The sequence below is a fragment of the Paramormyrops kingsleyae genome, chromosome 16 (genome assembly GCF_048594095.1).
Source record: "Paramormyrops kingsleyae isolate MSU_618 chromosome 16, PKINGS_0.4, whole genome shotgun sequence".
Taxonomy (NCBI): Eukaryota; Metazoa; Chordata; class Actinopteri; order Osteoglossiformes; family Mormyridae; genus Paramormyrops; species Paramormyrops kingsleyae.
This window is the reverse complement of record NC_132812.1, coordinates 5914277-5928578: the sequence shown is the minus strand read 5'-3', so window position 1 is coordinate 5928578 and position 14302 is coordinate 5914277. Positions and strand designations below refer to the sequence as shown.

Below are 14302 nucleotides of genomic sequence, written 5' to 3'. Positions count from 1 at the left end.
TCCCACTTGGAAAAGAGGATATGGACAGCAGATTTTCATAAAGGTAACTAAGATGTTTTTTGTTTAAGTAGTATTATCGAATATGCAGTTTCTTGTCTTCTAATGTTGGTATTTTCACATTGTTTTATATACGCTAGCAAGCTAGCCTCACTACGGAGGGTAGCAGAAATGGGTTAATCTGTTCCTGTTAAACTAGCGTTAAAGAGTGAATGCTTTTAAAAGACAAAAGTAAACAGCAAAACTGTAATGACACGTTTATCAGTGCATGTATGTGTATATTCGCGTGCATGGATTATAAGCCGCAATGCTGGATACGTCTGTCACTGTGTGCTGTGCCCTGACAAACCAATGACCAACTATAGTTTAAGTTTAGGAACATTTGCAAGTATGGTTTCTAACGTTTCACATGATGTCTGGAAGGATCTGTATAAACTCATTGTATACCGAGCCTGTATTCTGCTTGCTACTTAACTTTATTGGTCATATTTAAAATAAAATATATGTCTATGCAATGACATTTTTGTGATGTTCTTGACTCTTTTCCTTTCTTAAACAGCTAAATTACTAGTGTGTTTTGGTAACGAAAATTGCTTATTACTGATTACATAAAACATAATTTTTTTTGCGGAGGAAAAAAAACACTGAATATGAAATATTAAGTTTGTTAACCAAATGTGTTTACGTGCGCGATACACTCCAAATTGCCAATGGGGGCGTGTCAGACAGTGCAGACATGGTCCGAATTCACATGCAAAACTACGAGGTTAATGAGTTATACATCGGGATACCAAGGCTCAGCAATCGAAACTGTGGTTGTGTCCGACTTGGGCTTAGGTCTGTCTGCCGCTGACGTGGCGTGGAGCACAGCTGCAGGGGTGGAGTATAAACTGCTGCCACCAAGCCAGACAACTTAATTCTACTCCTCGTAGTCTGCGAGACCTGACTGCAATGGCAGCACTGCCAGAAGGGTGTAGATAAATCTTTACAAATATCACCTGCAGGCACAGTACTTCTTTTACAATGACCAACTCCTGATCCAAACTGTTAGCAGTGGAAAAACATAAACTTTTGTGTATAGTCATAATAGTGGCCCTGTGTAAAAAGATAGCTGTCAGGAAAAAGATCAAATACATGTATTTCAAGGAATCAAAGTTTTTATTGTCATGTACTGAGTACAATGCCATTCTTACTTGAATGCCTTCTTCACAGGCTGGACGATTAAACATATAAAGCAGCGCAACATTACCAATCATGGTTCGAATTACGGGGGGTATTGGGGGGTACAGTACCCCAGATCAAGACCCAGACCCCCCCCCCCAAGAGACAAAAATAGCAGTTTGGGGGGAGGTCTTTACATTTTTCTTTTGTTGTAAAAGAAAAAAAGAGAACCTCACCTTGTAGGAAATTTTTATGTAAAACGATTTCAGACACCCCTAATGTGGACCGTACTATTTTAACCACCTCGGTGCTAGAAGCAGCTTAGCCTGTCGGTTGCGTCATTCATTCTCAGTGAGTGACCTGTTCCTTGTGTTCGTCTGTCATGGTACTGTTTGTCGTGCATTGGTAAATGTAAGTAGCCAGCACAAGTCTAGCCTGTTGAAACTGTACGTGTTATTTTACAACCTTCATTTATTCGTTTAAGTGCTGCATCTAACTAATGCAAGCTGACGTCTTTATAAGTTGAATTACTTGCCATTATCCTTCTGAGACCGGTACAGTCAACGTTAGTTACGTTAACTAGTAAGATCAGCTAAGTTCTCTATTTAAACCAGGCTTATTTGGTGAGGTAAAATCGGTCATTTTCCAAGGAGATGAACTGCCTATGTTTTCATTCTCATTTTATCATGAATAAATTGTGCCTTTCTGAAATTAATTCGCCATTTAGCCTGTGTAGTTTGTTATTAGGCTAATGCTAATGCATAAGAAGGTCTAACGTTATGCTCTGAAAAAACATTACTATAAGTGAAACCTATAAGGTCAACGTAAAAAAAAAACTAGCAAATAATAAGCCCTATTATTAGAATTTTCCTGGTATTGATTCTGCATTCCACAATTTCATATTTATGGACATTTTTAGAAGCTTCATCTGGTAAGCCAGATACTGTTTTGTTAAACATAGATTAGATTTTATTCACAGACACATTTTGAGGAAAAGGAAAGATGGAGACATCAGACACTTTTTTGGTGGTAAAAGAAGAGTAAGTAGGAAATATTAGTGTTGAGCTACAGAACATCACACCAAAAGTATAGGTGCAGTTTTGCAAACTGTTAATGTGTATGAAGGAAAATGGTGGTCAGCAGAAGGCAGGAGAGGCACAGGAGCAGGCAGCAGGGAGATGGCAGGATGAGGACAGTGTGCAGGACAGTGAGCAGGCAGCAGGAAGATGGCAGGATGAGGACAGTGTGCAGGACAGTGAGCAGGCAGCAGGAAGATGGCAGGATGAGGACAGTGTGCAGGACAGTGAGCAGGCAGCAGGGAGATGGCAGGATGAGGACAGTGTGCAGGACAGTGAGCAGGTAGCAGGAAGATGGCAGGATGAGGACAGTGTGCAGGACAGTGAGCAGGCAGCAGGAAGATGGCAGGATGAGGACAGTGTGCAGGACAGTGAGCAGGCAGCAGGGAGATGGCAGGATGAGGACAGTGTGCAGGACAGTGAGCAGGTAGCAGGAAGATGGCAGGATGAGGACAGTGTGCAGGACAGTGAGCAGGCAGCAGGAAGATGGCAGGATGAGGACAGTGAGCAGGCAGCAGGAAGATGGCAGGATGAGGACAGTGTACAGGACAGTCAGCAGGCAGCAGGAAGATGGCAGGATGAGGGCAGCGCGCAGGACCAAGAGGTGAGTTAGAAATTAGGCTGTACTTTAAGATCTACTGTATCATCAAGACAGATATTAGCCTAATAGGCAAATATTTATTTCTGAAGGCTGTTGGAGCTGGGGGGACTGTTTTATGGAGGGGTAATTCGCACTCTGATTACAATAACTAACAATAAATAAACCACTATCTTACGTGTACTATTACAGCATTTATATAATTTACTTAAACTTTATTTTACCAGGTAAATTAACTGAAAATCAGTTCTCACTGCTTTACATGATATTCAGGAGAAATAGCAGATACCGCCTCGGAACTGCCTGGGATACGAACGTCAGGACCGGAGTGCATTGCTTTAAGCCAGCGCTGTAAGCGGCTGCATGAAGTCGGACGCAGCCATATTATACGTGTAAGAAAGTGTCTGACATGGTGGGGGGTGGATCAGGTACATTTGCCATATATAATAGATAGTAGAAGTCATATTATAGAAGTTTATAGTCATATAATATACTAATTGCAATGGGTTGGCGCCCCATGCTGTGGTGTTCGCTGCTTTGCCCCCGTAGCGTCCGGTATAGGATCCGGACCCCCCCGCGACTCTGAATAGAACAAGTGGTTTCAGAAAATGGATGGATAGTGTAATAGAAACTGTGTAACAAACATAATGGCAAGAATATTTCTGACGGTTTGACGGCTAAGGAATGCACTGAACTACATTACCGTAATATGATCACGTGTAGGATGACCAGATAATCCATGTCAGGGAGGACACTTTGAGCTACTTCGGGTTTTACAAACTACTGTACTTTCAAACGGAAAGGCTCCTGTGCTTGGCTAAATAGTTCAGCTCTTCTTGTGCTTTGACTGGTTTGTTTCCTTGACTGAAAGACGCATCCAGCTGTTTCACATTAGCCTTAGTGACACATGCATGATTGTACTGTAGGAGACTGACCAATCAGCACACAGCAAGAACTCAGTGCTCAAGTCAAATCCAGGTCCTTTTCATTGAAATGGTAAGTTACAATTCCTGTCCTAGCCCAGAGTGTCCTCCCTGACATGGATTATCTGGTCACCCAAATCACGTGATCTTTTATGTTGAGATTACCCAGCTCCATGCCAAAACCATGGCTGAACATGAAGCTTACCCGCAATCCAAAAAAACACTGTTGCTCTGAATAAAATGCTTTTAAATTAATATTTAATTTGCTATTATGAAAAATAATAAAACGAATATAATTATCGATTATATATTCAATATTCGTTATTTTAGTATTCATTTTGGCTATCATAGTCTTATACTGTAGCCCACGATGCAGTAGATATAGCACATAGATTATGAGTTTACTCAGAAATGTCGATGTAATTGAACGTCTTAGAAGTGGAATGTCTTATTAATTGTCCCTTGAAACCTTATCGTTTAGCCCAAGGAAGATGTAGAGTCTAGATCTACAGCTGCATCATTATCCATTATCCATGCCAGGATTTTGAAGAGGGTAAATAATCAGGATTTACCATAGCCAGTAACTTCTGTACCTAGTTGTTCCAACTCTCTGAGAAAGATGATCTAGTCTGTAAAGTGAAAAGTACTAAGCCATTTTAATTTGCTGTGCAGGTATGTTGGTGTTGCACCAGCTGGGATTCATGTTGAAACTCATTCCAAGCCATTTTGGAGCTGTTGCTACATAAAAATCTACTTTTCCTAATACTTTTCAGTCGACCTTTTTCCCATGAAGTCCCACCTTGAGCCAAAAATCAACTATTACCATCACAGTGTGTCAGAGAGGCTTTCCCTTCTTCGCTTTCTCCTAGATTTAGCATTGTTTAAAAAGTTCAGCTCTGTCTGACTATAGTAATACTATACTAATTTCAATTGTAGTGTGTTTTGCAGTTGGAGAAGTGTCAGACATTTCTGACTCTGACACTGAGATCGTGATCAAAAAACCCACAGAGTTTGATGTAGCTGATACACTGGTGAGTGCAATTTACAACACTTTGGTTATGTGTAAAGTGTATCAACCAAACAATGTCCACGGAGAATCAAAAACACTTTAATGAATGAAAAATAAAGTTTTAGAGCAGCCAACAGCATTTATCTAGAGATAGCAGAATCTTCTTGTTTCTGAGAGAAAACTAAAATGTGTAAACTTACATAAATAAAAACCGAATAAACAATGATAGTGCACACGACAGCATGTCTTTGTTTTGGGCCCCAGTAATATTTAACACTAATATGTTAACAAATTTCATTCCATTTCAACCCATTCATCAAGCTACACATACAAGCTAATAACATTTGTATTACATATATACATTTTAACAGGTTTTCGCTTTATTTCACTACAGCCATTTGAACCTGAGCATCAAAGCAGTCCTGTACCGAAAGTGCCAGAAACAGTGTAAGCTGACTTTTATATCATTGTGGGTATGTATGTATATTATGTCTGTGTATAAACTTTGTGTAAATGATTTCTGTCCTAACAGGAATTCTCTTGGTGGACCATCACTGGTTAGTGATGAACAACAGGTAATAAGCCATTACATATGGTGTCACGGAGACTTACTAGGGTGAGACGTTCTGGGATATGGCAGAAACACTCCTGAGTGTCAGTTAGAACACTGAATTGAAGAGACAGACTTCAGGAAGGCAATTTTGATGGCTTTTATATCCTCATAAAGGCACTTAGGGACTGATGTACAGATAGTTCTGAAATACCAGAAAATGTGCTCCTAATTATTCAATAATCTACATAAGTATGTAGTGTGACAAATAAATCCAAAAATGGTAAATGAATACAGCAATATCAATGTCTCATACAACATAGGTAAACTCACCATAAATTAAAGATTTGCGAGATTAGCTGTTTCCCATAGCTCTTATGCTACTTCGGTGCCATCTAATGCCCAAATGAGGAAACTGAATTAGCGAAGCAAAGCACAATGGGCTAACAGCCAGTAATTACTGAACAGAACAGCAATAAATTTATAGCCTTTAGACAGTCAACACTGGCTCTAAGACTAAACTAAACGTAATAGTATTTAAACTAATTTATGGCGCTGCAACCCCAGTACAGGTCAGTATTACCAGCTTTGCCGCATTTCAGTTTCCGTTTACATCGAACAGCATCATTAATACTCACTTTTCATTTACTATCCCTGCAAGGATTAACGGTGAAGATCTGACTCATCACACTGAAACGGTGGGAAAAAATGGCTGCTCCTATAACTCGCCAATTGCTGAAACTAAACACATAACCATCCGGGGAGCAGTTCTTTAAAAAAACCCGGTATAATTAAAGTCCTCCTGCAGGCAGCCTTTTACACATATGGGTTTGTTAGATTTTATACTGTCATAGATTACTGCCAGATACAGTTACATGTACTGAGACAGCAACACACTTTGTGTTCTTTTTATTCTCTTGTGGCTTTAGATGTGACAGTAAACAATATCTACTGTAACTTTACATACACAACGATAATGCGACCAAGGCACTAATGCCAGTATATCCATGTTAGTGCCATGGTTTGAATTTGTTATGCTCAAAGTCAAAATAAGCATAATTGCAGTAAAGCATCCAAACTATCTAACTATAATCTTGCATTATTTTGGCCAGTGACAGCATGTCAACACCTTGTTTTGTAGCGATTCCTGTGTGTAGTATCCTTTAAGTGACCAGATCTCAACCCAGTTGAACACATAACTGAGATCACCTGTCTGTAGCTGAGTATATCATATTCTTATTCCTTCATGTCCACAAATTTAATCCTGACATATACTCACTACCTGCATATTGTTGAAACAGGTAAACATAAAACAATTGTATTTAATTTGCAGTTTCATTCACCTCAGTTAACGCAGAAATGTGACAGATGAAGCCTATCAGTAAACTTAATTTCCTTCTATCTAGCATCCACAGCTAATCATCATGCTTTCCCTTCATGAAATCTGACTGAATAATAGTGCGTTGATTGTTGAAAAGCTAACTCTTAATTAGATTTTAGTTTTTTTAATATTAAGGTTGTACCTTTGGACACAGAGGTTATTAGTCCAAGTACCTCAGGATGTCAACCAGGCAAGACCAGTTGTTACAGGTTCATGGTCACACACAAATATATAGATATCTGTGTGCACCTATTGTGGTTGATGACAATGATGATGACAACCTGATTCATAAAGTAACAAATGATGTGTCTCTGGAAGAACCTACATGAGTCATATAAGTGTTACGTCCGCAGTGCAGACGAGCGGGCAGACAGAGCAGTCGAGCCGTAATTACGGGCAGACGGGGTTTATTCAAGGCAGACGAGGAAACACGGCACAAAACATCAATGACTGATCTGGGGAAACAGACTTGAACGCGGACTAAATACAGAAAACAAGCAGAAAATAACAGGCAACTGTCATGTTCGGCGAGTGACGAGCAGGTGAGAGAGGCGAGAGCAGTCAGGTTGAACTGAAGAATGGGGTTTATTAAAGACAATCGACAGGACAGGTACACTCACACAGTATCGACAATGACAGGGGAAGGCGCCGTCCGACGCCCAGGCGGAGCAGGGGGGTCCGGAGGCGGCCGACACTTAGCCGAGGACCCGACCGAGAACCGGCACCGAGGCAGCCCCGGAGCCCCAGCCAAGGCGCACGAGGGCGAGCCAGGGGGCAGGGCGGGCAGGACCCCGGCCCGACGTCTATGTCCCCTCCCCTTCTTGGACACAGATAGGTGGGGTTTCCCATGCCATGGCGAGGGACCCAGAGTCATTAGAGAGGTCCCTGAGGGGTCCCACTCGAGTTCATCCTCCTCTCCGGAGGAAGGAGTGTCAGTCGCATAGTCCGGGACCTCCTCGGGGACCATAACCGGTGCTGGGGAGACTGGAGTAGGGACAGGGTCAGGTAGAGACGGAGCCAGGGTAGCAGACGTGGCTGGAGCTGCGGGCGGAGCAGCCGAAGCCGCGGGCAGGACAGAAGAGCCGGGCTGGACGTGCAGAGAGGCGGCCTCAAGCAGGGCCGCGGGCAGAGCGGCCTCAGGCAGGGCCGCGGGCGTGCGGCCAGCAGGGGGCGCCTCTGCGGGTGCCTTGGGCATGTGGCCAGCAGGGGGCGCCTCGGCGGGCGCCGCCATCACGCGGCCAGCAGGGTGCTCCTTGGCTGAACCAGGAGGGGCTCCTCTTGAACCTCCGCTGGAAGAGGCGCTGCGGCGAGGTAGCACGCCCCCAGGAAGAGCGTCGGGGCGGCTTCCTCCCCTTTTCCCCGGCGTCTCTTCTTTTTACGCCGCCCGGAACCTGTAGGAGGAGGCGGGGTTGCCTCTGTTGGACCTTGGATAGGACAGAAAAGACAGATATCATTAATTTCTAGCATTGAAAATGAGTGGATCATCAGGACAAAGGGAAAGTGTGAAAAGTAGGAAAAGGACTTAGCTTTTATCTTTTTTTCTTTTGCTGCCTTGCATTGGTCCTCTACATGCATCTGTTGCAGCCTGGATTGGAATGAAACAAAAAAGTCAGTATTACAGCAAGTAAACCATCACTAACAATATCAAAAATTATTTATCAGGACAACGAGAAAATGGTTGAAGGACTTAGCTTTGTGCTTTTCTTTCTCTTCTGCTGCTTTGATGTGGTCCTCTGTTGGACCTTGGATAGGACAGAAAAGACAGATATCATTAATTTCTAGCATTGAAAATGAGTGGATCATCAGGACAAAGGGAAAGTGTGAAAAGTAGGAAAAGGACTTAGCTTTTTTTCTTTTGCTGCCTTGCATTGGTCCTCTACATGCATCTGTAGTATTACAGCAAGTAAACCATCACTAACATATTAATATCAAAAATTATTTATCAGGACAACGAGAAAATGGTTGAAGGACTTAGCTGTTTGCTTTTCCTTTTCTTCTGCTGCTTTGATGTGGTCCTCTGTTGGAACTTGACACTAAACTATCCCCCTGTTGTAGCCTTATCCTTAAGTCCACAGAGGACGCTCAACCCAAAATAGAGCTGGACAAGTGAAAACTGGAGCTTCCCTGCTTTTTTTACTGCCTAACTCTCTACATTCTAACCTAGTCTTCAGTGCACCCACATGCAGCTCAACCGCAAAATGCGGTCTACCCGCGTCCGATACACCAAACACAAAAAACTAAAAAAACAAACTAAAATAAAAACAGAACTATATGCTACAACTACCTACAGCAGGGACTGACAAAGCTCCAGTAGTCACTAAACTAAAACTTATGGTGTCACTTCCGCTGCAGCCAAGGATGGCGCTGAATCTGCTCCAAAGTCCGCCGATTCGCAACCTTGCGCCTCAGGCACCGGCGGATCAGACTGCAGCAGCCTGTCGGAGAATAATTTGGCACATAGTTAGTCAGAAAAGAACACTTCCTATCAGGAGAGTCAAGTCACGGGATGAAAAATAAGCTGCTCACCAGGAGAGACCCATGGGGGGAATTCCAGGCAGCCTGAGATGATTGCCCTCTTGTTGGGGAAGGGCAAGTAACCACACACTAATATAAATAGTGTGACCCCCACAGACCAGACTGTGGCGGGGCCAGCTAGGTATTGCCCCTTCAGGAACCACTCTGGGGGAGCGAAGACCTTTGTCCCTGAAACAAAGCAAAATCATTCATAAACTCACAAAATCTTTCATAAACCTAGATATTTTTACTGAAACGAGTTAGGTTAGGACTCAAGAACACAAATCCAACTCCCCTGCAGGGAGTTTTATCACAAGTCCAGATTACTTAATCACTGCAGTGTTTCCCCTAGGTTTACAGCTTGGGGGGTGGGTGGGGCAGACGGACACCGACAGGATTCATGGTGTTCATGCGTTTCTTTTAATGACAGCAGTCGATATAACAACTGAACTAAACATCAGAACATTTCTTTTTATGACAATTATCCACAAAGTGTGCAGCTTTTGTCAATGCAGTATATCCTTCTGGGCTTCTAGAAGAACATTTCTAGAGCCTCTTGATATGGGAAGTCAGAAACGTCTGGCCCATTTATTGATTTATTGTCTGCTTTTCAGGTGGCTGATGCAACATATTTTCCAAGGCGCGCTCTCTGTCCGCTGGTCGGAGTGTGCTCACCTGTGTGTGTGCGCACGTTACTGTGCCGTGCATTGGGGCGGAACTCCGCCATGCGTGATACAGAGAGCAGAGGAGAATTATAAACGTGCGACCGTGTAGAGACAAAAATGACAAGCTGTTGTGTATATACGATAAATAACATAAGGCTATTTAGTTTAATAAAAGGACAATGTATAGACCTGTTCTATAGGAAAGGTAACCTTAAATGACTTCTGTTGTGATCTGGCGCTACATAGAAAATTAAATTAGATTAAATTAAATGCCCCCTAATATAATGGTAGGGGAAACACTGCACTGGATTACCCGCTACTTGCTGTTGAACCAGGGGTTAGTTTGACAGGATTTTAATTAGCCTCTCTCACTGACCTGAATATTTTGTGTAGTGGGAATCTGTCCAGATATCACCACAGCCGAAGTCAATGAGTTTCACCTCCAGAGTGTCTGTGTTGATCAAGAGGTTCTCAGATTTCAGGTCTCGATGGAAGACACCTGATTCCTGGCAGTGACGCAAGGCCTGGAGCACCTGCACCAGCACCTGCCTGGCAACACCCTCTGACAGGATCCCTCCTTCACTTTGGCAGAAGTCAAAGAGATCCTGGCATGGGTCCGGCCTTTCCAGGACCATAATATAGTCCTGTGGTCCATCAAACCAGTCGATGAGCTGGAGCACGTTAGCACAGGATGACTTCTGGCTAACAAGCTTCATCAGTGCCACCTCCAATGGGATGGGCCCATCAATTCCAGGCTATGAATGGGAGAGCAGGATATACATATTATATTTAGGCAGAAATTCCTCCAAATAAACCCAGCTCCATGACTGAAAACACTTACCAGTTCTAGCTCCTTATAATTCTTCCTGGCATATTTGATGGCCACCTAGAGGGAAAAAAAATCACAAATTTAGTGTAGTGCATATTGAGAAGGCATCGCCTCTTATAGGTGCCTGTAACCGGTGTAATAAAAGGGATCTCTGGAGAGATATTACTTTGCATGTCACGACTACACCGTTTGGTGACTTACTGGGAAGCCATCGGCCTTGCGAATGCCGGCGAAAACTGCTCCAAAACCACCCTTTCCGAGCAGTTCCCCCTCGAGGTACAGGTCCTCCAAATGTTCTACAACATTAAGCAGGTACACTTCAGAAAAAGAGTCCATACAGCATTTTCTACAGGATAACACAGTTGCAGACACTTCACTATTAACTTTAAATAGCATGAATTAATATTTCTTTACCACATGCCTATCACGAACATGGCCTTTTAATTCAGTATTATCATTAGTTTGCCTATTAGATGCTGCAGTCAGAGTAAGCTCGGGTTCAGAATCAAAAGAGCTACAGTATTGAACCAATTTGGGTATAAGTTTGCTTTTCAAACGTTCAGCGACATTTTTTTTATCAATCAAAGAATCAATTGTTGCATTAATTAATCTATAAGTCCAGGACAGTGTTCACATCTGTTCTTGCAGTAAGCCTTATTAAAGAGAATCACATGGCTTTCTTATGTGTAATTTTCATTCCCTATGAAAAGGCAATCATCTTTTGCTACAAACCTTTGCGGGGATCGCCGGTGCTCTGGACTTCCGAACTCTCCCTCCTTTTTTTCGCTGGAGATTGATCATCAGAATCGGAGCGGGAGCGTTTCCTGTCCATTATTGCTCTAGACCAAAAAGTAATCGATCGTAAGAGCAAAGAGATCCTTCTCAATACCGAGCAAGATGCAAAAGATGCTGTCCAGTTACGGATGGATGGATGAGCATCATTCAAATATTGTTGATTTTAGAACAACGGACGGCATCATGCACGGGGTTACATGGGCTGCAGCCCAGAGGCCCCCTCACTCCCCCCGTCGTAAAATTGAAAAATAAATAAGATATTTGAATATATTATTTAGCAGTAATATAATTAGTTGTCAATTTGAATATTCTCCCCGTCTGTTTCTTCCGGGTTCTCCGGTTTCCCTGTAGTCTAAACACATGCACGACTATTGAATATGGATGAATTGATAATTGTTAGTTATCTGTCCTCTAATAAGCGGTGGTTCATTCCTTCTAAAGCTCAAAGTATCTCCAACTAGTACATCGATCAGAAATCACGGAGTGACGTGGAATCCGCCATTGCGGTTCTGATCGGCTATGATTAAAACCCAGAAACAACTTAACCGATCACATACGAAATGCAGTCAAAGGTTTCTGGCCCAGTCATAAACAGCGTACGTGGCTAATTTGTGGGAATATTTAACAAAAATGATTGAAAAAAGATCACCGAAAGGCAATCTTGTTCCGCTGAACGGAAATACGCTGGACATCGCTTGTAATGATCACGTTTCTCTGGGTGAAATTGATCATTATATGCGAATGATGGTTATTACGGTTTTTTTCTGTTTATTTATGTCTTAGACAGATTACCATCTGATTCACATTTGTATATTTATTACATTCAAATAAGGACAGCGTTGATCGCTATATATTTACTTCATTTTATTGATGATTTAAAACCACAGTAGTTGTTTCAAACGCTTTTCAAATTACAGTACCGCACCAATAAAATTACTGAAGTGTGTATAATTCAAATACGATATAACACAATACAGTACTGTACATAATATTCAATTCAATTTTATGTATACAGCGCATCTTCACAACGTTACAGCAAAGCATGAAGTTCCCACGGCAGCCCGTCTTTCTCATTTAACCAGCACATTTCATTAAAACATCCTCAGCTTAGCGTAGCATTTGCTCTACGGTGTTGAGCAGTAGGATATCACACTTCTGCTCCAGCTGGTTCTTCACTGGTTGACATGCCTCATCCTCCTGTCGGTGCCGGGCAGTTTGCCTTTACATTAAAGCACATCGCTGCAGGGTGGAGAGGCAGTCAGTCATAAGACACTCAGCAGCCTGGAGCTCGTCCTGCTGCTCCGCCATCAGCTGCAGGTGTTACGCCGAATAAAGCGTCCCTGCCCTAGAAAGCATAGCTGTTTCGGGAAAACAGCGAACGGAAGGCTCTTTTCTGTAGGCCGTGAAAACGATCGTTTCTATTTATGCAAACTCATAAAACGTATGTATATATGATCTATTTTGTTAAAATACAGATATACAACGTACAAACAAATAAAACAGGTCTTAAAACGGTTTGTTACTTAATACTTATGCGCATGTTAATATTGATTCAACAGTTGAAAACAACAGACATGAAGTTGGAAATATAACGCTTTGTTAATTACATTATGAGTGTGTATCACATGTATAGTAACACTACGGAGCCCCCGTGTCTCCATATCTCTGCATCGGAAAATTAGATCAATAACCAATACACTGTTGTCCAATATTGCAGGTGTTCTGTCATAAAATACTACCTATCGAGACGTGCTATCGAGCCTTTCTGCGCATGTGCAGTTCCACCGTTTTGGGATTAGGGTTAGGTTTTAGTGGTTAGGGTTAAGGTAAGGGTTTTAGGGGTTTTGGGGGGTTAGGGTTAGGGCTATCGATTATCACTACGGTAGCATTTTTCGACAAGGCAGCATACTGTATATCGACAGAACACCGGTGCCAGCCATGAAATGTTCCAGAGCTTATTAGCGGGATAACGTTACATCATGTATTATTCTGTGAGAAACGAAAGATCGATCTGCTGGCCAGATGTAATAAGAATCATAAACATGTCGCAGGTCGTAAGTAAAGTAAAATATAAATAAAGTGGCTGTGTCCCGTATTGACCGATTGGTCCTCCAAATAACTAATAAATTATTAACTAACAAAGCGACTTAATTATTTATCCTCCGTTGTTTTGGCGTGGCGGTGTAATTATGTGTGGAGTTTAAGCTACGAGTTGAAAGGTCCCAGTTCCTGTTGTGCGGTGTGACACATGAAAGGTATGGAAGTAACTCTGTCTCATCACAATTTGAATTTTATATGCCACTGAAATTCTAACATTGAATATCTATGCATTGGAAATATGCATGTTTTTTTTTTTACCTCTGAATTACAGTCTTCAAATTTTCTATAATGCAGTTTCACTGCTATTTTTCCATGCCCTCAAATTCACGATAAAACAAATTCAGGGTTTAAAGATACAAATTACATAAAAGTCAAGTTTCAAAAATTCTAGGAGAACATTTCAAAGTTGCTCCAATCGGTCTTTGTCAGCTGATGTCACACTCGCTATAGCCGCAGTGTATTGTGGGTGGAATCGCCATTTTGGGTGTATACAACTGAAGAGCGAGGGTTTGCGTGCGGCATTTTCTTTGGTAAGATGGGACACTCGTGCTGTGTGAAAGGCTGTCATACAAAATCACATGCTAGAAATGGCAGAAAGGTGGACCACAACACGAGCTTTTTTCGGTTTCCCACTTGGAAAAGAGGATATGGACAGCAGATATTGATAGAGGAGCTAACGAAGAGGCGTCGGGTGGCCTGGTGAG

At 42.3% G+C, this 14302-nt stretch overlaps 1 protein-coding gene across 1 annotated transcript; it reads right to left on the bottom strand.

Moving 5' to 3' along the window:
- Positions 1-7261: 7261 nt before the first annotated feature.
- Positions 7262-13326, bottom strand: LOC140578680 (serine/threonine-protein kinase pim-1-like). Its single transcript, XM_072700419.1, has 6 exons — positions 11436-13326; positions 10905-10999; positions 10716-10760; positions 10251-10629; positions 9222-9398; positions 7262-9130 (listed from the first exon to the last, which is right to left on the bottom strand). Exons 1-6 carry the CDS (start codon positions 11533-11535, stop codon positions 9033-9035), a joined length of 894 nt encoding a protein of 297 aa, XP_072556520.1. The 5' UTR covers positions 11536-13326; the 3' UTR covers positions 7262-9032.
- Positions 13327-14302: the final 976 nt, after the last annotated feature.

What these genes read in the sequence shown, in the direction of transcription:
- LOC140578680 (XM_072700419.1), bottom strand. Translation starts at nt 11,535, where the DNA reads ATGGACAGGAAACGCTCCCGCTCCGATTCTGATGATCAATCTCCAGCG. An exon ending in ATTATAAGGAGCTAGAACTG is followed by an intron (nt 10,630 to 10,715) that starts GTAAGTGTTTTC and finishes TCCCATTCATAG; the next exon opens with CCTGGAATTGATGGGCCCAT. An exon ending in CCCCCCATGGGTCTCTCCTG is followed by an intron (nt 9,131 to 9,221) that starts GTGAGCAGCTTA and finishes ATTCTCCGACAG; the next exon opens with GCTGCTGCAGTCTGATCCGC.